General features: G+C 41.9%; 1 protein-coding gene across 3 annotated transcripts; it reads right to left on the bottom strand.

The window, feature by feature from the left end:
- Window positions 1–717: 717 nt before the first annotated feature.
- Window positions 718–26,252, bottom strand: RBCK1 (RANBP2-type and C3HC4-type zinc finger containing 1). Of its 3 annotated transcripts, none has more exons than XM_031954146.1 (13): window positions 26,104–26,252; window positions 19,713–19,782; window positions 18,629–18,773; window positions 16,916–17,009; window positions 16,024–16,222; window positions 15,536–15,675; window positions 10,192–10,365; window positions 7,677–7,837; window positions 6,092–6,203; window positions 4,616–4,795; window positions 3,588–3,686; window positions 1,384–1,527; window positions 718–1,020 (listed from the first exon to the last, which is right to left on the bottom strand). In XM_031954146.1, the coding sequence occupies exons 2-13, from the start codon at window positions 19,732–19,734 to the stop codon at window positions 940–942; spliced, it is 1,551 nt and encodes a 516-aa protein (XP_031810006.1). In that variant the 5' UTR covers window positions 19,735–19,782; window positions 26,104–26,252; the 3' UTR covers window positions 718–939. The 3 variants fall into 3 exon arrangements, with proteins under 3 accessions (XP_031810006.1, XP_031810007.1, XP_003757097.1); XM_031954147.1 differs by having other exon boundaries at window positions 19,713–19,804; window positions 26,141–26,252; XM_003757049.4 differs by having other exon boundaries at window positions 26,141–26,252.

The following is a 26,252-nucleotide window of genomic DNA, read 5'->3' as shown; positions in this document are numbered from 1 at the left end:
AGCGCCTAGATCAGGCATCTGTTAACTTGTTCTGGGAACACGAGCAAAGTACTCCCTTTGTTCTACATGGTCTCAAAGTCCAGGCCTAGGAATGGGATGGAAGAAGTTGCATTGAGGTATATTAAAGTCTTAAAATAACCCAAATCTTCCTAACCATTAGAGGTACCCCCAAGGATTGCCTCAGATGAGCTAACATATACACACTCTTAAGCTTCCTTTTCCCCAAAGAAAACTTTTAATGTGAACACACAGGATAGAAAAGGTCCATGATGCTTTACCCCAGGCAGAGGACACCCCTCTTCCCTCAGTAATCCGAGGGCCCAGTAAAAGTCAGAAGCCTCCCACTCAACTATGCTGGGGGTTGGTCTGCAAACCCCAGAAGCAGGGATAAAGGAAACACCCATCTCTTTTACAAGGTAACGATGCCCTGTGAGCTATAGGCATGTAGGTGGTCGATGGCCAGAATATGAGTGGCTGTCTAGGCTGGAAAGTCTGTAGGTGATTAAGGCTCAATGTTGTCCACTAGCCAGAGCGTGATTAAAGCCAAAAGCCAGGCAGTGGTAGCAACAGCAGCAGAGAAGGGGGCTGGAGGTCTGTTCTGCTGAAGCCTGGCCAAAAGTTGCCAAAGAAACGAAGGCACTGGAATGAACTCACACCCTGAAGAGTCACTGAGGACCTTCTGGCTCCTCCCCAGTGATGGCCTTTTGGCAGAACAGGAAGGCAACAGTTTCCCATCCCAGGTTGCCCCAGGAATCTACATCTAAGTCATTCCTCATCCCCCGGGACAGGCAGCCCTGTTAGGGGCCCTGGTTCTGGGACAGGAAGGGATGTGGGAGTTAGAGAGGGGGTGTCTGCTGGGACGATCGGTTCCCTGAGGGTTGGCTTTGCCCTGGTGTCCTGTTATGGTCAGGATCTGTTCTGTGCCTCCTCAAGGGCTCCTCAGTGGCAGTTCTGACAGCTGGGGTGGCAGGGAATTCCATTCAGTCGGCAACGGCAGCCCCCACTGGTATCCCCAACGCCCTGATTAGCAGAGGAAGGAAAGAACTTTAGGGGAGATGACCAAGATAGAAAGGAAAGAGAGGAATAAAGCAGGACCATGATAGGGTGTCTTCCTCTCTGCCTTTCTCAAGGTCCCATCTAGCGATGCCCCTGAGAGGCTGGGGACTCTGTACAACAGAGCACTTGCTAAAAGCCAAATGTACAGAGCACAGACCCCTCCTCAAGACCCACCCACTTCCAAGGGCCCCTCAGTTTTAGAAACACGAGGGCAGACCCACTGTAAAGATGAACCAGACCCAGGACTTCTGCAAGGGCCACAGGAGGACACTGGCCTCCCCAGGACTCTGCCCAGCCGGTTTTCTCCCCCCAGGGCCCAGGACTCACCCCAGGGCCCCAGCGCGGCCCCTTGGTAACCCAGCAGATCTCAGTGTGGCAGACGGTGCAGCGGATCCAATCACAGCCGTCCTTCTTCTGCACCACAATCTGGCACTGAGGGCAGTGCATGGCCTCGCCCTGTTGCAGCATCAGCTACAGACAATCAGAGTGACAGAGAGTCCGGTTGGTTGTCAGGGTCATCCGCCCAGAGTCAGCTGGCCAAAAACAATGGCTCCTTCTTCTATGGTGTGACACACAAAGTGATTCTCTCACAAAGCCCCAGGAGAGGAGGTTATACAAGGACTCCCAGAGGCAGAACCAAAATGCTACTTCCCCTGGGGAAGACAGCACAAAATGTGGCCCTGGCAAACTCAAGTGAGGGAATGGGGCAGGGGAATATAAAAGGAAGACAATGGACAGACTTCCGGTCCAGAACAACTGCCCCCAGTGAGCCTCAGATCCCACCACCACGATGCTAGAAGTAGGGAGGCTGCCAACGTGACAGGGAATGGGCAGGACCAAGGCAGGAGGAGATTTCTTTGGGCTGAGGGAGAAGGAGAAGGAAGTGCTCCACCTGGCATCTTTCCATCTTAACCATTTTTGCTAAACTAGGAGCTAAGCTCAGTTGTTTCTACCTATGGAAGGGATACAAGTGTTGTCAATGCCCACAAAATTTTAATGCCCTAGGACAAAGCCCTGATCACACTGCCCTAGGACAAAGCCCTGATCACACTGCCCTAGTTGTGAATCTGATGATTGTTCTCCATCTGCCCAGATGAGGCCTGGATGAGGAAAGCGACCTAGCCCGTGTCACCTTGAGAGTTAGTGACTGAGACTGGAAGCCAATCACGCTCCTGATTTCCAGTCCCAGGGAACTCCGCCTGCAGTAAGCCCCCAGCCCTTCTCCTCGCATCCATCTTTTTACCAACCAGTCCCACCTCAGCTCCTCATCTAGAAAGTGAGGGCAGCATACATTTCTGGCGCTTCTCCCCTTGCTGGCCTGGTCTTCCCCTTGTTTCTTTCATTACCAAGCTCTTGTCTACCCTTTTGGCTCCTTCATATACCACTTCCTCTATGAAGCTTTCCTGATTCCTCTCAGCTGTAAGGGATCCCTTCTTCCTTAAATTCCTCAGGCTTGGATCACAAAGCCTAGCAGGGATCCTCATTTTCTGTGTACAGTTCACTGACCTCTATTTGATTTTGTACTAATGGAGAATAAGGATTACAACTCTATTTCTTTTAGCTCTAAGCAAAGGATAAAGCTTCAAAAGATTATAGGATTTAAAACTAGAAGAGATCTTAGGTCAGGAGTCAAGAGGTCCTGAGTTCAAATCCAGTTTTGGAAATTTACTAGCTGTGTGGCTATAGGCAAGTCACTTAACAGCTATCTGCCTCAGTTTCCCCATCTGTAGAATGGGAAATAACAGCACCTACCTCCCAGGATTGTTGTGAAGATTGAATGATATAATATTTGTAAAGTGCTTAGTAAACAAAGTGCTGTTAAATGTTACCTATTGTTATCTAGTCCAACCATCTTGTTTTGGAGATGGGGAAAAATGAGGCTCAGAAAAGAAAAGCAAATTGCTCAATTGCTTCAGACAGATTTTGTATGACTCCACATGCTAACAGTTACCATTAAAATGCAAATTTTTTGACTCTAAATGCAGTGCTCTCTGTATCACCTAGTTTTTTATTGAAGCAATTTGAATTCCTACCTCCCCTCCTTTGCTCATGCTGTTCCTCTTACCAGTTTTACAGGCCTTGGCTCCCTAGTTTTTCACATACTGAACACCAGAGTTCAAGTCCTGGCTATGACGCCAGCTCAATGAACGTTGTTTGAATCACTTAATTTCTCTGAACCTTACTTTCCGTATCTATAAAATGGGGATCTTTGCACCACCTACCCCCAAGGCAGCTGTGAGGATAATGCTTTATAAATCTTAAAAGCACTTTCAGAAATGAGTCATTATTATTATTAGCCAGAGCCTACATATTCTCCAAAGCCAAGTGGAAATTCCATTTCTTCCCTGAATTTTAGAAACACTGCATTTTAGAACCAGGAAGGCCTTTGAGACGTTTAAGTCCAGACCCTCTCCTGTTACAGACAGAAAAAAGGCCTGGCGAGGGAAGGGGCTGGGACAGGCTGACTCACAGCACGTCGGAGCTGGGAGAGGCTTAAGAGATAACCAAGCAGTGCCTGCTCCTGCCCTCACCTTGAGCATCTCTGTGGTCTGCCGGGCAGCTACGTCGTTCTGCGCCCTCAGGGCGAGGTCGTCCTGGTACTCCTTGCAGTTCATGTTCTCGTGAATGGCCTGTGAGTGGAGGCAAGCAGCGATCAGTCTGTCTCCTGGAAGCTGGCCTGCTCCTCCCTCCAGGTTGAGATCCTCATTCTCAGGCCTCAGCAGGACACTATGCCCAGCAGGGAAAGCCCCGGGGTAAGGTGCTCCCCCAGCTGAAACCTCCATGCAGTGGCCAACAGGACAGCACCAGGGGCCCAGCTCCCACCATCTTCCCTTTTCTTCAGCTCTCTTCCAACCTGACTTCCTCAGGGCAGAGAGTCCATTCCTCAAGGGCCTCGGTCATCCCTAGATATGCAGCTTCTAGAAACTTTTTGTGCACCACAGACCCCACTGGGCAGTCTAGTGAAGTCCTCCTCAGAAGGACAATGTTAAATGCATTAAAAATAAGATAGGATACAAGGAAACAAATTATTTTGAAATAGTTGCCAAAATATTTTTAAAAGGTCACAGAGCCCCGAGTTAAGGACCCCTGACCTAGAGTCATAAGACCCTAATGTCCTACAGTGGGATTCAGTAGTTTCCTATGGCTGGTGATAGTGGCAATGGCGTTGCTTTGCTTTGGTACCAGTAATTGTATTTGTCATAGTCATGTGTATTTGTGAGGGTAAAAATATGGGGTCTGTGCTTCTTGTGGGCTGTGGCCCTGGGCCTCCCTTCATTTTGTCCCTCTGCCCGCCTTCCCTTAATTCTGGGCTTCAGAAATGGATTCTGTCTACATGAAGGTGATGCTTCTGATCTATCCTGAATAGGAAATGGGTTTAGTTTTTTTTTTCCTTCCCCACTCCCAAAACACAGAAATGATGAACTGAGCAATCTAGCCTCCCTTTAATAGGCTCCTGAATGGGCAAGGGCAGGTGAGGTGGCTGGCAGGTGTTAGGCAGGATGGGTCTGGGGATGTTGGAGCTGAAGGAGGGATGTGGGGATGGGGAAGGGATCCTGACCTTGCAGAGCAGACAGTTAATGTGTCCGCACACGGGACAAATGAACTCGTTGACATCATCCTCAAAGAAGCACCAGCCTCGGCAGTCGTTGGTCTTGCAGTGATAGCTGAAGGCACTTCTATTCTCAGCGATGGAGATGCCCAGGTCCAGGAAACGCTGATAGTCCTCGGGACTCAGGAGCTGCCATGACAACTTACCTTCACTGGGGGGGCCACTTGCACCAGACACCTGCCTCTCCAAGCATCCTCTCAACACAAAGCCCTCCCCAATGAACTCCACCCACCTCTGAGGTCTCCATTCTTCTGTAACACAACATTTCAGTGCCATCCCAAGACTTCCCTAGAGGTAGAGCCTTTCTATCCAGAGAAGGCTAAATAGCCACTTGTCAGGAATATTGTAAAAATCACAGGAACACGGATTTAAGGCTGGAAGGAACCTTAAAAGGCCACTTAGCCCAATCTTCTATTCCCATTTTACCAATGACAAAACTGAGGCTCAGAGAATTGAAATAGCAGGCATCAGAGCCAGTATTTAAGTGAGCCTAGGTCTTAAACCTATTGCAAATCCACAACTCCTTTTACCAAACCCCACTATCTTTTGATTAGATGGCCTCTCATGTTCCCTTCGGGTTCTGAGATTCTAGAATTCTTGATACTCTGTTGAATTACTAGCCTGAGACACCTTTCTTCTCTTCTCTGAATATTATTCATTCATGGCCCAGCTTGGGATACCCCTCCTCCAGGGAGTCTTCCCTGACCCCCTCAGTTTCTATTCACCTTTCTTTCCCCTGAGCTCCCACAGCCCTGACTGTGAATTGCACACCTTTAGGCCTCAAATGGATTGTGTGCCTATGCCGTGTGTGTGTGTGTGTGTGTGTGTGTGTGTGGTCTCCCTGACAATACAGTGAGGGCAAGGGACAGATGTGGGTATTTGCTCTCCCTCTATTCAGAGCTCTGATCACTAGTTGTGAGCAGACAGTATTACTAGAGGTAATAACAATAATAATACTAAAGATTAGGACTGTTTGCTGTCTTGGGGAGAGAAGAGGAGAAGAGAAAAATTTGGAACACAAAGTTTTGCAATGTTGAAAACTATCTTTGCATGTATTTGGAAAAAGAAAATACTTTTAAAATAAAAAAAAAATGATGCATTTCTTTAAGACCAACTACATGTCAGGCATTGTGCTAAGTGCATAACAAACATTATTTCACTTGATCCTTACAACCTTAATAGGCAGGTGCTATTATTATCCCCATTTTACAGGTATGGAGACTGAAGCACAGTGACTAAGTGCCATACCTAAAGTCACACATTTAATGTCTGAGGTCACATTGAACTCAAGCCTTCCAGACTCCAGGCCCAGCACTCTGTCTGTGGCACCCCCGGCTGCCACAGACTGAGATGGTGAGTTCCTCCAAAGTTCCTGATTCCTCCCTTATCATCAGTCCCACAGCAGCCCCCCACCCTAGACCTTACCGCTCGGATCTCTCGCTCCTGCAGCTTCCCTGGGCAGGAGTAAGTGTCATCAATGTAGGGGCAGGATACCTCAGCTTCCTGGCTGTTCAAGATTGTGCCCCGAAGGCAGTCCCTGGCAAAGGAGTGGGGGAAGAGGAGAAAAAGAGATAAGGAGGGGAGGGCCTTTGGTCAAAGTTGGTCCTGGAAGTCTAAAGAAAGATAGTGTAGCCTAGTAAAAAGCCTATAGTTAGAATCAGGATACCTGGTGCAAACCCTTGATCTGACAGTGAGTCAAGACAAGACAATTAATTAGCACTCACCTGGGCAAGACCAATAATGATAATAACAGCTAAACATACAGTGCTTTTAGGATAGTAAAGTACTTTAGAAATATCTCTTTGATCACTCAGGAAGGGAGGTATTATTATTATCCCCAATTCACAGATGAGAAAGCTGAGACCTGGAGAGGTTAAATGGCAACACCTCTTGACTCCAAGGCCAATATCCTTGTCACTGCAAGGTATTACTAAGCCTCAGTACTTGCAGCAGTAAAATTGGGGATAATACTTGAAATACTTGAGCTTTGGGAAGATTCCCCACCTGTGCAAATATTTACAGCAGCACTTTTTGTAACAACAAAGAACTGGAAGGAAAGGGGGTGACCATGGAATTGAGAATGGTTAAACAAATCCTCACATGACTATGCAGAAAGCATTTTGTAAACTCAGGATTCTATAGCAATGTGAATTGTTATTATTTTTATTTTAAGGCACTAAGGATGTTTAACCTGTAGAAGAGAAAATTTAAAAGGGTTATCACTGTTCTAAAAACTTCAACTCAGAACAAAGAACCAGGGAGGATGGGAGGAAAAGTTACAGGAAAGAAGTGTGGGGTGTAAGTAAAAACTTTCTATCTTCCTATAAATTAGAACTGCTCCAAAGTAGTATAGATAGCCTCTATAAGCAGTGAGCTCCCCATCACAGAGGTGTAAGAATGTAGCCTTTATAAGTAGGGAATTTGCATTCCCTAAAGGTGTAAGAGAATAGCCTTTATAAACAGTGAATTCTCTTTCACTAGAGGCATAAGAGTGTATGTATCCTCTAAAAGCTGTGAGCTCACAGCCACTAAATGTACAAGAACACAGCCTCTATAAGTAGTGAGCTCCCCATCACAGAGGTGTAAGAATGTAGCTTCTGTAAGCTGTGAGCTCACAGTCACTAAATGTATAAGAATACAGCCTTTATAGTGAATTGCCGTTCACTAGAGGTATAAGAGTGTATTTGGCATCTATAAGTAGTGAGCTCCCTGTCAGTAGAGGTATAGGAGGGTAGCCTACATGATCACTTGTAAGGGATGTAGCAGGAGGGAATTACTGTTCATGACCCAATGGCTCTAGGTAACCTTTTTCCTTTGGTTCTGGGAGCCAAGGTAAAGTAGTATCGTCCCACCCCACCCTCCAGCCCCTCTCTCTGCTCAACCCCTCAGGCTCCTGGACTCCATAAGGGACAACCCCCTCCCTTCCAGGCCCAGGCCCGGGCTTGACCACAAGAAGGGAGTAGCCCAGGCCAGGCTGGTGCAGGGCAGAGGTGAGGGAGCCAGGCCGTACTTGCAGAAGCAGTGCAGGCACTCTCGCAGAACAACTCCCTCTCCAGGACCCAGGGACAAGTAGCAGATGGGGCATTCTACCACCTCGGTGCTCGGCACTAGGTTCCGCTGGTCCAGCTGCAGGAGCTGAAGGTAGTTCCCCTCCTGCTGCTTCTGCTTCCGCTGAGCAAATAAGAGAAAGGAGTCATAGCGAGAAAGAACACTAAGGTTCCTGTGAAGAAGCAGGATCACCTGGGAGTCAGCATGGATTCATTGAGCATCTGTCAGATCAGAATAATCTCATTTCATTGTCATTCACCTAAGTTTTTTATTGATATCTTTTGTTCTTATGTAGCCTACATTTTCTCTTAATATTCCTCTCCTTCCTCCTTCCCAGACTCCTATCTTTTAGCAGTTATAAGGTTGCTAGACAAAGACAACTTAGCAATAGAGAACATCAGACCAGGAGATCAAAGAGAGAGTTTTGGGAAGATTTATAGCAACACTTTTTGTGACAGCAAAGAGCTGGAAGGACAGTGGCTGCCCACAGAATGGACAATGGCTGAACAAATCCTGATATGTGGATGCGATAGAATATTATTGCCCCATGTGAAGTGATGGATATGAAAGATGCTATCATGACTACAAAAATGCAAACAGAATTGAAATAATCAAAATTAAATGCCATGAAACAATTTTGATAACCAAGTCTGGCCCCTGGCCATCGCACCTTGCCCATCTTGTTTGTAGAGGTCGGGCACTATAGGTATGGAATATTCCATATACTATCAGACATTTTCTATAGGTTCTTTTTTTTTTTTTTTTTTTTTTTTTTGAGGCAATTGGGGTTAAGTGACTTGCTCAGAGTCACAGCCAGGAAGTGTTAAGTGTCTCAGGCCAGATTTGAACTGAGGTCCTCCTGATTTCAGGATTGGTGCTCTATCTACTGTGCCAATTAGCTGCCCTTGGGTTCCTAATTTTGATGACATTTCTCCCCTCTTTTTATTTTTTATTTTAAGAGATGACTCTCTGGAAAGGGGGTAAGATAGGGAAGTTATGGGAAATAAATGTAGGCAACATAAAAACAAGAGTATCAGTGCACTTCTTAAAAAAACAACAACAATCTACTCAATGATCAGAATAACAGTGAAAAACACCATGGAAAAGAAATTAAATTACTGGTGATATAAAAACAACATATCAATAAAAGTTGATTTTAAAAAAATCAACTGCCACAACTATGTAAAAGTTGTCATATATATATATATATATATATATATATAGAGAGAGAGAGAGAGAGAGAGAGTTCTTTTTGTTGTTCTTTGTATACTGAAACGTTCATTCTTTGGTGATTAAAATAAAATAAAAAACAATAACCAAAAAAATTAAAGAAATAGAATTCTGAGAAATTCCAGATCTTAATTCTTAATCCCAAAGAATTGTTGGGAAAGCACGCACCTGTTTCTTCTTCTTGGAGACTGTAGGGCTATGGGTACATAATGAGACAAGGCCATCGTGTGCCAGTTTGTTTTACTTAATATAAGGGAAGATTCTCTTAGGGTGAGGGATATTGAGAAGAAACAGTGATGTTTATTAAAAAAATAAAAATATAAAGAACGTACTGGTGCTTAATGGGATCTTAGAGATGTTTTAATCAAATCCTTTCTTCTTACAGGAGGAAGAAGGGGCTGAGAAAGAGAAAGTTGCCTAGTCACATGATGAGCCTTGGACTTCCAAGGACTCAAATGCTAGTGCAGAAGGCCTACAAACTATGGCCCATACACCAAATCAAGCTATTTGCCTATTTTTGTACACGTTCTTGCTTTTTAGTTGGTTTCTATATTTTTAAGTACAATAAAACTTTATTGGAAAAAAAACCCCAAGTGGTACAAAATCTGTTAAGTCAGATTTGGCTCTCAGATTGTAGCTGCTGAGGACCCTTGCCCTATCCATTTCCCCCCAACCCAAGTCCTACACTTAGTTTTTAAGTACAAAAAATCCAACTGTACTTGCCCAGGATGGAAAAGATCTGGTCACACAAAAATTTATGTGAAAAAAAGACTTGAGGGTTTGGGTTGATCACAAGTTCCAAAAATGAGTCAGTAGAATGATGTACCAGCTTAAAAAGCCTGAAAACACTGTCAGGCTGTGTTAAGAGAAGCATAGTATACAAAGAGAATGTGCTATGTTGCTACATTTTAGGGCATGGTCTATACTTGAACTCAAGTCTTCTGGTGCCCATTCCTAAGGCACTTTTTTGAGGGTCAGGCTAAGAAATCAGCCGTTGCTGTGAACAATGAGCAAAACAAATCCACAAGTTTCATTCTAAGATCAGGCAGACTTAGGACCCAATGTTTTCTCTATCTACCCTGATTTCTCTTACACAGAGTGCTTTGTGTTATGGTCACAGCAAGAAAGGCCTGAAGAAATCCCTTTAATGTGGGGCAGATCTCCTTCCGAGGGGCTCAGAAAGGGCAACAGAGGGAGGGACCCCAGCCTGGACATTCCCAAAGGATGCTGGGGTCCTCCTGACCTACCAGGTGGTACTGGCGCAGGCTATCTTCCTCATTCTGTAGGCGCGCCTGCTCCTCTTCATCTGGCTGGTAGGAGCTGGGCACCTGGTAACCTTCAGGTCTAGCCTCACAGCACATCTCACAGCCTGGCCTGGTGGGCTTGTTGACAAAAGTGCACCCTGGACATTCCCAGCCAGCCTGGGCAGGAAGAGGGAAGGAGGGTATGATAAAATATTTCTACCCAGTGCAGATCTTGGTGGCTACTGCTGGGTACCAGCCCCCACATCACTCTTCCTCTGAACTCAAGGAGTTGAACACCAGGTCTCCGTTGTCTCCTTCTCTCTAATTCCCTCCCTTATACTAGGGGATTTCAACATCCACATTTCTTAACCTCTCAATTCCTGTGACCTACCTCTATTCCACTTCAGTTATAAATAGGGATAGGCATACAGTGGGCTCACTATTACCCATCTGCCCATAGCTTTCTTTTTTTTTTTTTTTAATAGCCTTTTATTTACAGGCTATATACATGGGTAACTTTACAGCATTAACGATTGCCAAACCTCTTGTTCCAATTTTCACCTCTTACCCCCCACCCCTCCCTAAATCTGCCCATAGCTTTCTAACATTCCTTCTCTCTTTAGGCCTCAATCAATTCTTCACCCCTCATCCAGACTGCCACTTCCTCCACCCCCTTAGGGCTTACTCAGGACATGGTCACTTCTGCTCAGAACTCTCATCCCTCCCTTTCCAGGTACTGCCCCAATCAAGTCACCCCATGTTGTGCTCCATTCTCTAATTCTTCGAATCTGTGCATCTCTTGTCAAACCTCAGCCCTAGATTATTCCTATTCTGTCCCACCTCCCCCACTCAGTGCCTGACACATGCTAAGTCTTAGTAAATGCTAGTTTCTTCCCTTCCTGAATAGAGATCCAGAAGTCCATGGGCTGGTGATTGAACACATTATAAATTGATGTTACAAACCTCACTGTCTCAAGGAAATGTGATTCTTTAATTCTTCCCTAATTGATTCCCTGCCTCATACCCCAAAGAAGCTATTTCAAATCTTCTCTCATCAAGATCCACACCTCCCTCATCCCTCTCCCCGTCAACTGACAGTCTTGCTTCTTTTTTTTGGCTGCATTTCTTGTTTTATTCAAAACAATCCATGTTTTTAGTGTTTCCTGTAGATATTACACTCTACACAAATTACAATGTTCTATTTCATTCTTAAAAAGAAAATTCTAAAACCCCAGCCCATGTGCAACACAAGAATATGCAAAACTACTATACACACTTTGTATCAGAGAGTATAAGATTCTGGTTGTATTATTAGACAAATTACAAGAATCCTCAAACTACATATAAAGGGTTAACTGTTAACTTTTAACTGCAAATCTGGATTTCTTCCTTTTAACTCTTGAGATATGAACAACAATTTAAGAGAAATTATCTTTTATTGTTTAAAATGAATTCAAAATTTTTGTTCAAATATGTATTTTCCCATTCAAAAGAGCTTACTCTTTTTTCAACCTCTCATTTTCCTATTTCTTTTTCACTTCCCTTTGTGCTAAACATTTGGATGCTATAATTAGATCAGGTGCATAATTCTGCCAGGAATTCTTATTCCACCTATAGGATAGTTTTCTACTTGGAGGGTCTTGCTTGATTTTAAATTTTCTTTTATTTGGAACTTAGACACTGAAAAAAAAAAGCATTTTCACATACATGGTGGATCACAAAGACTGTTCATGAAACCACAAACCTCTATTCAAAGTATTTTTTAAAGAAAATAATAAATTCCACATATTACTTTCAAAACTCTCCTTGTCTAGGTTTCTTTCTGAACTTCATTTTGACGTCTTCTATTCATTTAAAAAAAGGTTTTGATGATCCTCATCTGGGGGGACAGTATTGCTAACCATTTTCTATCTTTCCACCCCCAATTTAAAAACTGATAGGAAAAAAAATCCTTGTAATAAATGAGTATTGGCAAGCAAAATAAATACACAGATACTATGACCAAAAACGTCTTTGTATCTTGAGTCCATCACTTTTCTTATGGAGGTAAGTTATATACGTCATCATAGGTCCTTTGGAGATAGGATCAGAGTTCTTAAGTTTTTCAAAGTTGTTTTTCTTTATGATGATGTTGTTCTTATAAAAATTGTTCTCTTGATTCTGCTCACTTGATTGTACAGCAGGTCATACTAGTCAGCATTCCTTATGATCCTCTTGTCATTTCTTACAGAGCAATATTATTATTTACATGCATATTATTTACATGCATATACCACAATTATCCAGAATCTCAAATTGAAGGGCACCCCTTAGTCCTTTTACTTTTAATTCCCCCTTCAGGGTCAGCTTGTTTCTGTCCACCTTATCCACACATACACCCCCTCCATCAATTATGCTTCTCTTAGTACCTCCCCTCTTTATTTGTTTCCCTATTAAGTTTAAGGTATTTCTATACCAAATTATTTGTGGGTTTATTTCAGATAAAATTTAGTTTATCTTGATCCCTTTCCCCATGTTTGAATGTGCTTCTCACAAATTTAGATGAGAGAGAGTATGTTCTATCCTTTTCTTTTATATGAGTCTATTTCTTTTATTCTCCCTTCTTATTTCCCCCTCCCCTTTAAATCTTCAAATCAAAACTAATCCATCCTTAGGAGTCCTCTATTTTTTCATTTAATTCTCTCCATATTCTTTAAGGTTCTGAAAAGACACTTGTTTCTTTTCCTCCTTTGGAATATTAGCAGTACCACATCATATACAGTCCCTTCCAAATCCTCAAAAGAACTTTTCCTAGGTTTTCTCTTGATTCTTGTGTTTGCAATTAAAAGTTCCTACTCAGTGCTGATCTTTTCATCAGAAATGCTTAAAAGTCTTCTCTTTCATCAAATGTCTACTTCCCCCTCATAGTAATGATACTTTGAGCTGTAAATTTATATTTTTTGCCTTATATAATGTTACAAACCAAGATTTTAATCTTTCATAAAATGTTCCCCGTTTTGTGTGATTCTAACTGTGGTTCCTTAGTATCTAAGTTCTTTCTGGACACTTGCAATATTTTTTCCTTTGATGTGTGTGTGGGGGTGTCCTGGATGTTGGCTATGGCATTCATTACCAGGACTTTTAGGGTTCCTTTCAGGAGGTGACCAGTGGATTCCTATACTTTGCCCTCTAATTCTAATAGATCTGGGAAGTCTTCACATGTCCAGGCTTTTTCCCTCTGTCAAAACATGGTTTTTAGGGAGCCCAATAGTTCTTAAATTATCTCTCCTTGATTTCCTTTCCAAGTCCAGCTGTTCTTTTCTATCAGATATCATATCCTTTCTTCTATTAAAAAAAACAAACAAACAAACTTGATTTTATTCTAATATTTCTTGCTATCTTGAGTCAATGATCTATGTTTGGTATATTCCAGTTTACAAAGAATCTGCTGTTTGGGTAAAGTTGATCATTTTCTCTTCTAAACTACTTATTCTCCATTCAATTCTTTTCTCTAGGGTTTTTATTCCATTTTTCTTTTAATGTCTTACTTCATTTCTTCTAACTATTCACATAGTCCTTATGGAAAATCTTCCCCCACTCCGCTTTTTTTAAACTTGTGACTGCCTGAAGTTGTAATAGATCTACTTGCTCCTTCTTTTAGGATCTCTAAAGTCACAATCATTTTTCATTCAGATTTGTGTCTTCTTTGATATATTCACTTGTTCCACCTTTTGTTCCTGTTCAGAGCTTTGGGCCAGTCTTCATCTCTTGCTGTATTTTTGAGTGGGGTAATCACTCCTGTTTGCTCTCTCTCTCTGATTCTGAGTTCCTGGGCTGATTTCATCTTCCCAGTATTAAGCATCCACTCCCTATCCTCAGCCCGGGATTGGTAAGGTTTAGAATGCTGGGTCTTCAGGGCCTTTTATGGCAACTCAGACCCATGTACTAGGGACCACTCGGGGGCTGCTGTTCCCTAGGGTTTTAAGGACTCTGTGAATTTACAACTACTCTGATGGTTGTTGTCTCTAGACACAAAACCTTGCAAGCTCTACCAGTTACTTCCTCCACTGGCTTCTTGGGCTGAGTTACTAATGCCTAGCAGCCCCCTTTACAACTTTCTAGATATTCCCTGACCTTCTGTACAGTTCTAGGATGAAAGAGGTCACTTAATATAATTTTTCATTGAATTTCTTGATTCAGTCGGGTATGAATTTCTGGGTTTTGCTGGAGTGGATTTGGGGGTGCTTGGCAGTGTGCCACTCTGTTCAGGCAGCTAAGTTTTGGCCAACAGTCTACTTACCTACTTTCCTGAGAAAACTGAGGCCACTTAATGTGAGCTCTATCTTCTCTCTTTCTCATTTCAAAATCCCTTGATATCATCCCTGACTCTCATTCTGTCCTTCATTTTCTTATAAAGATGTGGCTTTTCTCCTTGCCAAAATAATCCTTCTACAGCCACCCTTACATGCATCTTTCTCATTTTCTCCAGTATACCATATACACAATCATCTCCCCTTTTCATGAATCTCTCAACTTTCAAACATGCTCAACTCCTTTAGGCTCCACTAATCACTCAAATATTGTTCTATAGTTTTCCTCCCTTTCTCAGCCAAATTCCTTAAAAAAACAAAACAAAAACAAACAAAAAAAAAAACTATCTCTGCCTTTTGCAGAGGAAAATCCTCTGGAGTTTCATGACACTACGATCTTCTAGTTCTGTTTTCTACCTATTTCTTTCTATCTTTTGACTTCTTCTCCTTTTCTGATTGGTCACACATATCCAGTGGTGCTTAATTATCACCACTACACAGATGACTCCCAGATCTATGTATCTAGCCTCAGTCTCTGAACTTCAGTCCCAAATCACCCATTATCTACCGAACATTTCAAATTGGTTATCTTAGAAATATCTCAAATCATCCTGTCTAAAACTGAATTCCTAGTCCACTCTTGCCCCCAGAAAAACTTCCCTGTTCCACAGAATTCTTCTTTCAAGACACTGCTCAGGTACCGTCTTCTCATCTTCTACATGAAGCCTTTACTGATTCCCCCTAACCACTGTATCTTGTATTTAACTGCTTGTGTATTTATTCTCTTTATATTGAATCTGTATGTACATAAAACATTATACACATACCCTTTCTCATCGTCTCCCCTGTATTAAATTCCCTAAAAGTAGATATTGTTTCAATCTTTGCATTTTTGTCTTCATCACCTAGAAGAGCACCTGACATGTAGCAGGCACGTAACAATGATGCTTGACTGACACTATGAACGGGGCTCAAAGACGCAGGAAGAGAGTTGGCTTGGTGAAAGGGTTTCAGTGGTGAGGGCCAGAGGACAGGCATGAGCAGAGTTAATCCCTTACCACGCAGGGATCAGGGGCTGCTTCCACAGTAGAGGGAACAGTAGTTCCAGCATCCTCAGATGGCACTTTTTCTTGAGATTCCGTGCCTCGGGGTTCTTGTGGACCCCGAGACTGCAGAGCAAGGTCTCTGAAGCCCAAGTCTGCAAAGAAGATGAGGTATCAGAGGCACCCCCAACTGTACCCCCATGCCCACGATGGCCATCCATCTAGTTGTTCGTATGAGCCTTACAATTCCCCTGCCCTCTGTCTGAAAAAGGCCTGAATATTACTACTTCCATTTTATAAATACGGAAACAGGATCAGAGAATGGAATTTACCTACTCATGGTCATATGATGAAAGAAAGAATGCAAACCTGAATTTTCTGGGTCCCAAACTACGTATTCTAGTTATGTATTATGCGGACAGAACAGAAGGTATCCTTGTGTACTCTCCTAGCTACTACTAGACTTTGCCTCAGAGTCCAGGACTGGCCCTCAGAACTGTTACCTTCTAGGACCCGTAGCTGCCGCTGCCGCTGTAGCTCCTGCTGGCTAAGCTGCGTGTGGTGGGCAGACAAGAGGTAGAGGTAAGCCTTGTCACCATCTTGCCTCACTCCATAGGAATGCAGTGTGTCCTGGTCACGGGGCAGCCGCTGGCCAATTACCCACCTTTGTAGGCTTGGATGAAAGCCATAGTCCAAAAAGACCTGGCCAGTGGAAAGGGAAAAAACAAGAAGAGAAGGAAAGTAAGAAAGGAGAAGAGGAGGAGGGAGAGAAAAGGAAAAAGGGTAATGGAAGAGATAAATTGGGAGAAAAAAGAAGTAGGGAAAAGTGGGAAGGATGGAAAGGGAGACAGAGGAGAAAATAAGATAGAAAAGATAAGAAGGGGGCAGCTAGGTGGCTCAGTGGATACAGCATTATCCCTGAAGTCAGGAGGAACTGAGTTCAAATCTGGCCTCAGACACTTAACACTTCCTAGCTGTGTGACCCTGGGGAAGTCACTTAATTCCAATTGCCTCAGTGAAAGAAAAAAAAAAGATAAGAAGGAAATAGAGAAAAGAAAAGGAAAGTGGGATGGGAGGAGAGGAAGGAAAAAGATGGGAAGGGGGAGAATTGGTTAATGAGGAGTTGCATGTTAAGAATAAGGAGGATGAGGTCTGGAGATGGGGGGGAAAAGTCATATTCTCTCTGAGGTCAAACAGTCCCAGAGGAAGAGCCCCTTGCTCCTCTTCAGTTTTCCCTTAATCCCCAACCTTAGAGTACCCTTAAGGAGTGGGTCTGACTGGGTCCAGCCTAAGGCTGAGGGAGTGATCCAGTCTGGCTTCAGTGACCAAGCCATTCTTGTTCCCTGAAATCCAACTCTACCAACCCCAGTCCTGGACAGTCCCAGCTCTCCATACCATGTCTTTCAGAGAAGCCACTGTCATCGTGGGCCGCACCATCAGCCAGATGTGAAGAGTATGCATCTGGGCATCCTCTACACCCACCCACAGCCTGTAGGAAAACAAGGGGAAGAGAAGCTGGACCACACACAAGGACAGAATACATCCTCTCCTCTCCCTTGCAAGCCTATCACACACACGCCTTTCGTGGAGTAAATAGACCTGTCCTTGGCCCCCGGGGGACACTGATCCCACAGGACAAGCGGCTGACTGCCAGGGGAGAGTCCTCTGATTGACTCTTGGTTCTGCCCCATTTTGGCTGTATGATCTTGGGCAACTTCTCTCACCTCTCTAAAGGCTGCCTCTCTTATGGGGCTCCTGGGAAGGCTGAATAAGACTCTTTACCTAAGGGGTGTACAAAAATAAAGTATTGCAGAAAGGGGTCACCGTTAAAAGTCACAGGTTCTCTCCTGGCTCATCCTGGGCCTTATCCCAGCAAGAGTACTCAGTCTCCAAAAACAGCATATAGTATCCTGTCTTCCATTCTCTTTGTGTCTCTCATTCTTTATTCTCTGTGTCTCTATCACTCTCCCCTCTAAGGGCTTGATCTTCAGTTCCTTCTTATCCCCATAATCTTGTTTTAGACATTGTGTCCTTTTTGGGGAGAGGAGGGAAAAGATTTAGAATTCTGGTTTTATTGGTATAAGATATTCCTCAATAAGGAAACTTTCTCTACCAATGCAGAATCACCTCCTGTTGTACAAGTTATAGTCTTCATTCGAGTTGCCTGGACATTAGGAGATTAAACTACTTTATGAGTGTCACAGAGCCAGCAAATAGCAAAAGAGAGACTTGTACCCAGCTCTTAGTAACTTCAAAAGGGACTTTACATCAACTACACCATATTGCTTCAATATTCTTACTAAAATATATGTCCAAGTCTATTCATGACACAGCCCAATTGAGGAAAGAAGTCATCTGCTAAGTTAGGCTGCCTGTGTTCTTGGTGTCTTTGCTAGAGCTAAGTCTCTGCCTTTTGGGAACTCACTATTAAGAAAGTGAACACAGGCATCCCTGGCTGAATAACACTATAGGCTTGGATTATGAAGTTCTCCCGGTCTCCTGAGCTAAAATCAAACCTACTTTTTGGCATCTTTCTGGAATAAACTCTCCTTAAAATTTTGTTTCACATTGGTCCTTCCCTTTAGAACAATAAAATCCAAAGCTTTCCTACATTTTAAAAATCTGTTTAACCTATTCTAACACTTGCCTGCCTTCTATCCCATCTGAAGAAGGGACCTTAAAGGCAATGATAATAATAATAGCTAGTGCTTTTATATTGCTCTCTAAGGTTTCCAAATTTCTTTATAAATATCTCATCTTATCTTTACAACAATCCTTGGTGCTATGATTATCTTTATTTCACAATGAGAAAATTGAGACAAACAGATTTGCCCAGGGTCATACAACTAGGAAGGCTAGTAACAAAGGTCAGACTTTGAACTTAGGCCTTCCTGATCCATATACTAACCACTTCCAGATTCATCCTCTAATCACTGCACCATCTATCAGCTACTTCTAATCATCTCACACCAAAGCCCATATCCTACTTAGAGGAAACCCTAAGAAATATCACCAAGACAGTCATTAGAATTCTCTCAGAGATCAAGGCACTCTCCAAGACCATCTCCCAAGATCTCCCTTCTGCCCAGTCTGTTGCCCAGCACTCACTTGATCTCCTGTTTGGGATAGACCTCTGATTTAAGTTGCAGCGTCAATAGAGCCCGCTGCTTCGCCAGCCAGGTGGCACAGCTCACTGCCATCTTCTCATCCCCACCAGCCACAGCCCGAGCCAGTTTCAGGGCCATTTCCTCCACTGCAAAGGATGTAAAAAAGACTGTAAGACAAAGCATTCATCTGGAGCAGGAAGGTAGGGGGAAAGGAGCTTCTGTTTTTTATTTGGGACAGGAATGGATCTCCAGAGATCCAAAATTATTTTTCTTAGGTCTCAGAATAAGTTCTACAATTTCCCCCTTTCCTAGCTCATTTTATTTTATTTTATTTCATTTATTTTTATTAAAGCTTTTTATTTACAAAACAGGAAGTCTAAAGTTTGGTCAAGGCCATAGATTGGCATTTCCAAAGGGACAAAAGTGAACTATGTCCTAGGGAGAACTAAAGGTTAATCCTTATCTCATCAACTCCCACTTATTACAAGGAAATAGAAATTAAGACTTAAGCCAAAAGAGGTGCCCAGGTTACCCATCCAAAGTCCTTCCCAATCTTTCTAGGCATTAAACTCTCCCACCTATCCCCTACCTCCTAGATAATTATTTACAAAACCAACAACAACAATAATAGTTCCTAATTCTATTTTACTTTTACATATAAACAGGATTTCCCTTTCAACAACCTTATAACATAGGAAAGGCTGATATTAGTACTCTCATTTTATAGAAGAAAATGAAAATCAGAGAATGAAAGTCATTTGCCCAAAGTCATACATATAGGATGGGGCAGCTAGCTGACATAGTGGATAGAGTCCTGGAGTCAAGAGGACCTGTGTTCAAATCCCACCTCAGACGCTTACTAGTTGTGTGACCTTGGGCAAACCACTTAACCCTGTTTCCCACAGTTCTTCATCTGTAAAAAGTGCTGGGGAAGGAAATGGCAAAGCACTCTGGTATCTTTGCCAAGAAAACCCCAAATGGAGTTATAAAGTGTCTTGACAGGATTAAAATGGCTCAACAAAACCAACATACATCTAGGTAATGTCAAAGCTAGATCTTGACCAACTCTGAACCCAATGTCTTACCTTTCTTGGTCTTCTCTTCCATCAGGCTGGACTGTGCCCATCCCACTCAGATGCAATTAGCAGGGTCAGTCTGTGGAGAGATGATCCAGAAGCTATGGGAGGACCCAAACCAAGTGGCAAACAAGGAGAAAAGGGATAATGCCCAGAGTAAAATTCCAAAGTTATTTTTCTTAGGTCTTAGAATGAAGTTCTACAATTTTTTTCCTTTTCTAGCTAATTTTATTTTATTTATTTTTATTAAAGTTTTTCATTTACAAAACATATACATGGGTAATTTTTCAACACTGATCCTTGCAAAATCTTATGTTCCAAATTTTCCCCTCCTTCCCCCCACCTTCTCCCTTAGACGGCAAGTAATTCAATACATGTTAAATATGTTAAAATATATGTTAAATCCAATATATGTCTACATATTTATAGTTATCTTGCTGCACAAGAAAAACTGGATCAAGAAGCCAAAAAAAAAAAAAAAAAAGTTCTACAATTTTTGCTTTGAAATGTTCCAGTCACTTTTTTCTTTTCCCTCTCTTCCCACATCTCATAGGCAAATATTTTCTTTTTTTGTTTGGTTTTAAGTAATTTTTTTTTTTTTTTTTTTTTACCAATTACATGCTAAAACAATTTTTAACATTTGTTTTTTTTTTTTTTTTTAATTTTGAGTTCCCAAATCAGTTCCAGTTGTTCAATATGAAGAGAACCAGCTACACCCAGCAAAAGAACTATGGGAAATGAGTATGGACCACAATATAGCATTTTCACTCCTTCTGTCTTGTCTATTTGCATTTTTTATTTCCTTCTCAGGTTATTTTTATCTTATTTCTAAGTCCTATTTTTCTTGTGCAGCAAAATAACTATATGGATATGTATACATATATTGTGTCTAATATATAATTTAATATATTTAACATGTAATGGTCTACCTGCCACGTAGGGAAGGGGTGAGGGGAAAGAGGGGAAAAGTGGGAACAAAAAGTTTTGCAAGGATCAGTGCTGAAAAATTACCCATGTATATGTTTTGTAAATAAAAAGTCATAATAATAATTTTTAAAATGTAATTTAAAAAAAAAGAAACTGTGGACAGAAAAAACAAAGGCAAACAAATAAATAAATAAATGAAATTTTGAGTTTCCATTCTGGAGAACAATTTGGAACTATGCTCAAAGGGCTATCAAACTGCGCATACCCTTTGATCCAGCAGTGTTTCTATTAGGTTTGTATCCCAAAGAGATTTTTGATTTCCTTCCAAAGAGAGGGATTAAAGAAGGGAAGAAGGGAAAGGGACCCTCATGTGCAGAAATGTTTGTGGCAGCCCTTTTTGTAGTAACAAGAAACTGGAAACTGAGTGGATGCCCATCAGTTGGAGAATGGCTGAGTAAGTTATGGTATATAAACGTTATGGAATATTATTGTTCTACAAGAAAAGATCAGCAGGATGATTTCAGATGTCTGGAGAGACTTACATGAACTGATGATAAGTGAAGTGAGCAGAACCAGAAGATCACTATACATGGCAACAACAAGATTATACAATGTTCAATTCTGATGGATGTGGCTCTTGCCAACAATGAGATAATTCAGGCCAGTTCCAGTGATCGTATGATGAAGAGAGACATTTGCACTCAAAGAGAGGATTGTGGGCACAGTATTTTCACTTTTTTGTTGTTGTTTGCTTGCATTTTTTTCTCCTTTTTTCCCTTTTTGATCTGAATATTTCTTGTGTATCATGATAATTGTAGAAAAATAGAAGAATTGCATATGTTTAACACATTGAATTACTTGCCATCTAGGGGAGGGAGTGGGGGAAAGGAAGGAAAAAAGTCAGAATACAAGGTTTTGCAAGGATAAATATTGAAAATTATCCATCATATGTTTTGAAAATAAAAAGCTTTAATAAAAAAAAAATTCTGAGTTCCAAATTCTCTTCCTCCCTCCCCTCCCTTCCTGCCACACTCTTTGAGAAGGCAAGTAATTTGACACATATTATATAAGGGAAGTTTTGTAAAAGGTATTTCCATCTCAGCCACATTGCTAAAGAAAAAGAAAGTTGTTTTTAAAAGTATGCTTTGACATACATTTAGATTCTATCAGTTTTTTCTCAGGGAGGTGGATACCATTTTCCATTCTAAGTCTTTTGAAATTGTTTTGGATCATTGTATTGTTGAGAATAGCTAAGTCATTGTACAATATTGCTGTTACTGCATATACTATTTTTCTGTTTCTACTCACTTCATTTACATCAATTTGTATAAGTCTTTCCAGATTTTTTTGAAAGCATCCTGATGGTCATTTCTTACAATAAAATAGTATTCCATCACAATTATATATAACTTGTTCAGCCATTACCCAAATGATTGGTATCTCCTCAATTTCTAATTCTTTGCTAACCACAAAAAGAGCTGCTATAAATGTTCTTGTATATATAGGTCTTTTTCCTTTTTTAAAAAATGTCTTTGGGATATAAACCCAGTAGTGACATTGCTAAATCAGAATATGCAGTTTTACATAGCTTTTTGGGTATAGTTCCAAATTGTTCTACAGAATGGCTGAATCAGTTCACAACTCTCCCAACAATGCATTAGTGTCCTAATTTTTCCCAGGCTCCCTCCTATATTTGTCATTTTCCTTTTGTTTTATTAGTTAATGTGATAAGTGTGAGGAGATACCTCAGATTGTTTTAATTTGCATTTCTTTAATCAATAATAATTTAGAACTTTTTTTCATATAACTAAAATAATTTTGATTTCTTCATCTAAAAACTGTTCATCTATATTCTTTCACCATTTATCAATTATGGAATGATTTGTATTCTTATAAATTTGACTCTGTTCTCTATGTATTTGAGAAATGAGAACTTTGTCAGAGAAAGCTTGGGAAAAAATTTCCCCCAGTTTTTTGCTTTTCTTCTAATCTTTGCAGCATTGGTTTTGTTTTTGCAAATCATTTTTAATTTAATGTAATCAAAAATATTCATTTTACATCTAATAATGCTATCTCTTGTTTGATCATAAATTCTTTCCTTTTTCACAGATTTGACAGGTAAACTATTCCATGCTCTCCTAATTTGCTTAAGATATTACCTTTTATGTCTAAATCATTTACTTATTTTGACCTTATCTTGATATATGGTGTGAATGTCTGTCTATATCTACTTTCTGCCAAACTGCTTTCCAGTTTTCTCAGCAGTTTTTGTCAAATATTGAGTTCTTGTCCCAAAAGCTTGGATCTTTGGGTTTATTTATTATTTATTAATCTATTCCACAGATCCACCGCTCTATTTCTTAGTCAATACCAGATTGTCTTGATAATCACCCTAGCTAGGTAGTTTCAATTTTATGTCCTCAATGTCTTTCTCAGACATCCTCCCCCTTTCTTCTGTACCAGCTCTAGCCAAGTCCTATCAAGCTGCATTGGACATTTTTTTCTTAATTTCTAAATGGATATTCTAGTCAATATACTCTGCCAAGAATTACCTTTCTAATACACAGCTCCTACTACATTCCCTCCCAGCTGAAAGCTTTCATGGTTTCCTCACCTGAGAAAAACTTAGTTCTATATCCTAGGTATCTATATCTTTATGTCTATATCCCTACTAAAATGTGGTGTATAAAAATGAAATATGGTCCAAATATGGATATAATTACCCAGGGCCATTTATAACCTTGTCTCACTTTTTCAGTTCATCAGTTATTAAGTTCCCTATTATGTGCAAAATCCAATCTTAAATCCTACTAATTACCCTCATAAACTCTACCTCACTATCTTCCTCCAAACTGGTATCCTTCCCAACCCGTGGTCATCCAGCCTTCTCTGGACTCCCAGCGTTGACATTTACACCTCTGTTTGGAAGAATCACCATTTGTCAATTCTTTCCTTTCTATCTCAGCTTAGGAGTTATCATGTGATGCCCCTGGAAGAGTATGTCCCCCAAATCTCTGGCAAAACAATTCTGCCCCACTTTAACAGTGTTTAACTCTGCAGTTTTCATCTGGATGATGAATTCTGAGGGTTTTAGGTTTTTTAGTTGCAATCATCCTTTTAATTCTCCTGTTCTATGGCTGGTATTAAAATGAATTTATTTCCTCTATGCTACCGTCACGCCACTAGTGAAAAGAGGAAAGCTAACAACAGGCAGTTACAAAGCAGATCCTGAATAAGAGAATTAATTGTTGGTGGTGACAATAACACCAGCAAATCTGAAAAGGGATGGGGGTAGGCTGGCTAAGAGAGACATAGAGAGCCCAAGCCTATCACAGAACGTCAGATTTAGGGTTAGAAAGGAGTGCAGAACGCACAATGTCAGATCTGGAAGGACCTTTAGAATACAGAATGTCAGAGCTAAAAAGCTCTATGTTAAGAGCTGGAGGAAAACGTAGAATGTACAATGTCAGGGCTGAAAGGAACCTTAGAACATAGAGTGTCAAAGCTAAAAAAAAAAAAAAAAAAAAAAAACCCACAATATTAAGTTACTTAGAATAAACACATAATGTTAAAATTGTTAAGAGATCTTGGAACATAGAATGTCAGAACTGAAAAGAATCTTAAGAGCTGGAGAAAACTTTAGACTATAAAATGTGAGGAAATTTAGAACATAGACTATTAAGAACTAGAAAACTTAAAACACAATGTCAGATTAATACATTGTTGGTGGAGTTGTGAACGAATCCAACCATTCTGGAGAGTAGTTTGGATCTATGCTCAAAAAGTTATCAAACTGTGCATACCCTTTGACCCAGCAGTGTTTCTACTGGGCTTATATCCCAAAGAGATCATAAAGAAGGGAAAGGGACCTGTATGTGCACGAATGTTTGTGGCAGCCCTTTTTGTAGTGGCTAGAAACTGGAAAATGAATGGATGTCCATCAGTTGGAGAATGGCTGAATAAATTGTGGTATATGAATATTATAGAATATTACTGTTCTGTAAGAAATGACCAACAGGATGATTTCAGAAAGGCCTGGAGAGACTTACACGAACTGATGCTGAGTGAAATGAGCAGGACCAGGAGATCATTATATACTTCAACAACAATACTAGATGATGACCAGTTCTGATGGACCTGGCCATCCTCATAGCACAGATCAACCAAATCATTTCTAATGGAGCAGTAATGAACTGAACCAGCTATGCCCAGAAAAAGAACTCTGGGAGATGACTAAAAACCATTACATTGAACTCCCAATCCCTATATTTATGCACACCTGCATTTTGGATTTCCTACACAGGCTAATTGTACAATATTTCAGAGTCTGATTCTTTCTGTACAGCAAAATAATGTTTTGGTCATGTATACTTATTGTGTATCTAATTTATAGTTTAATGTACTTAACATCTACTGGTCATCCTGCCATTTAGGGAGAGTGGGGAAGTAAGAGGTGAAAAATTGGAACAAGAGGTTTGGCAATTGTTAATGCTGTAAAGTTACCCATGTATATATCCTGTAAATAAAAAGGCTATTAAATTAAAAAAAAAAAAAAAAAGAAAAGAAAGAAATGCTTGCTTGCATCCCATAAAAAAAAAAAAAAAACACGTCAGGGCTAGAAGCAATCTTGGAGCACAAAATGTCAAAGCCAAAAACAACAACAACAACAACAACAGAACACTAAGAATTGGAAGGAGTCTTTAGACTAAATACGTGTCAGGATTAATAGAGACCTTGGAACACAGAATGTCAAAGTTTAAAAGAACCTTAACAGATACAATAAGAGCTGGAGGAACCGGGGGTCCTCGAACTTCTTAAACAGGGGGCCAGTTCACTGCCCCTCAGACCGTTGGAGGGCCGGACTAAGGTAAAAACAAACACTTTGTTTTGTGGGCCTTTAAACAAAGGAACTTCAAGGCCCGGGTGCGGGGGTAATCGTCCCCAGCTGCCGCACTGGCCGCGGGCGTAGTGTGAGGGCCCCTGCAAGAGCGTCCGGGCGGAAGGGAACCTCAGAACGCAGACTGTCAGCTGAAAGGAAGGCAGAATGTCGGCGGCGTGTGTGCAGTGGCACAGCCCAGGGTTGGAGGAGACCTTGGAGCGCAAGCTCAGAACCCTCGGAACCGGAAGGGAGCCAGGACAAGAACGCGAGGACGAGCCTCGGGAGCCCGGAGCTCAGGGCCTTTATGTCACGGACGCAGGGGCCTATCACCGGGCGGCCGGCTAGGTTCCGTAAGGGCAGGAATCTGAGAACAGAAACCCGAGAGTGGCCGGGGCCAGGAAACGGGGAGAAGGGCCAGGAAGAGGAAGTGGGAACTTCCGGCGGGGGGAGGGGCGCCGCGGGAAAGTTTTCCCACCCCCTAAGGAGAGCTGGGCGGGGGAGGCGCGGACTGGGGGGCCGGTCGGGAGGCTGTCCCTGGCGAGGATCGCGGGGCTCCGGGGCCGCTTCCTTCCGGCCCCCTGCAGCGGCTGTTACCTGGGCTCCCTCCCCGGCCCTCGCAGGCCCCACTCACCGCCCGATCCGGCCTCGGCGGGGCTGCGGCCCGAGGATGGAGGCGGAAGGAAAAAGGAGTAAGAAACTCCCGCCCCGAGAAGCGGCCGAGGCGGGGGGCGGGGCCCGGCCAC

Source organism: Sarcophilus harrisii, chromosome 2 (genome assembly GCF_902635505.1).
Source record: "Sarcophilus harrisii chromosome 2, mSarHar1.11, whole genome shotgun sequence".
Taxonomy (NCBI): domain Eukaryota; kingdom Metazoa; phylum Chordata; class Mammalia; order Dasyuromorphia; family Dasyuridae; genus Sarcophilus; species Sarcophilus harrisii.
Note: the sequence above shows the minus strand (reverse complement) of the source record. Positions and strands in the feature narration are given on the sequence as shown.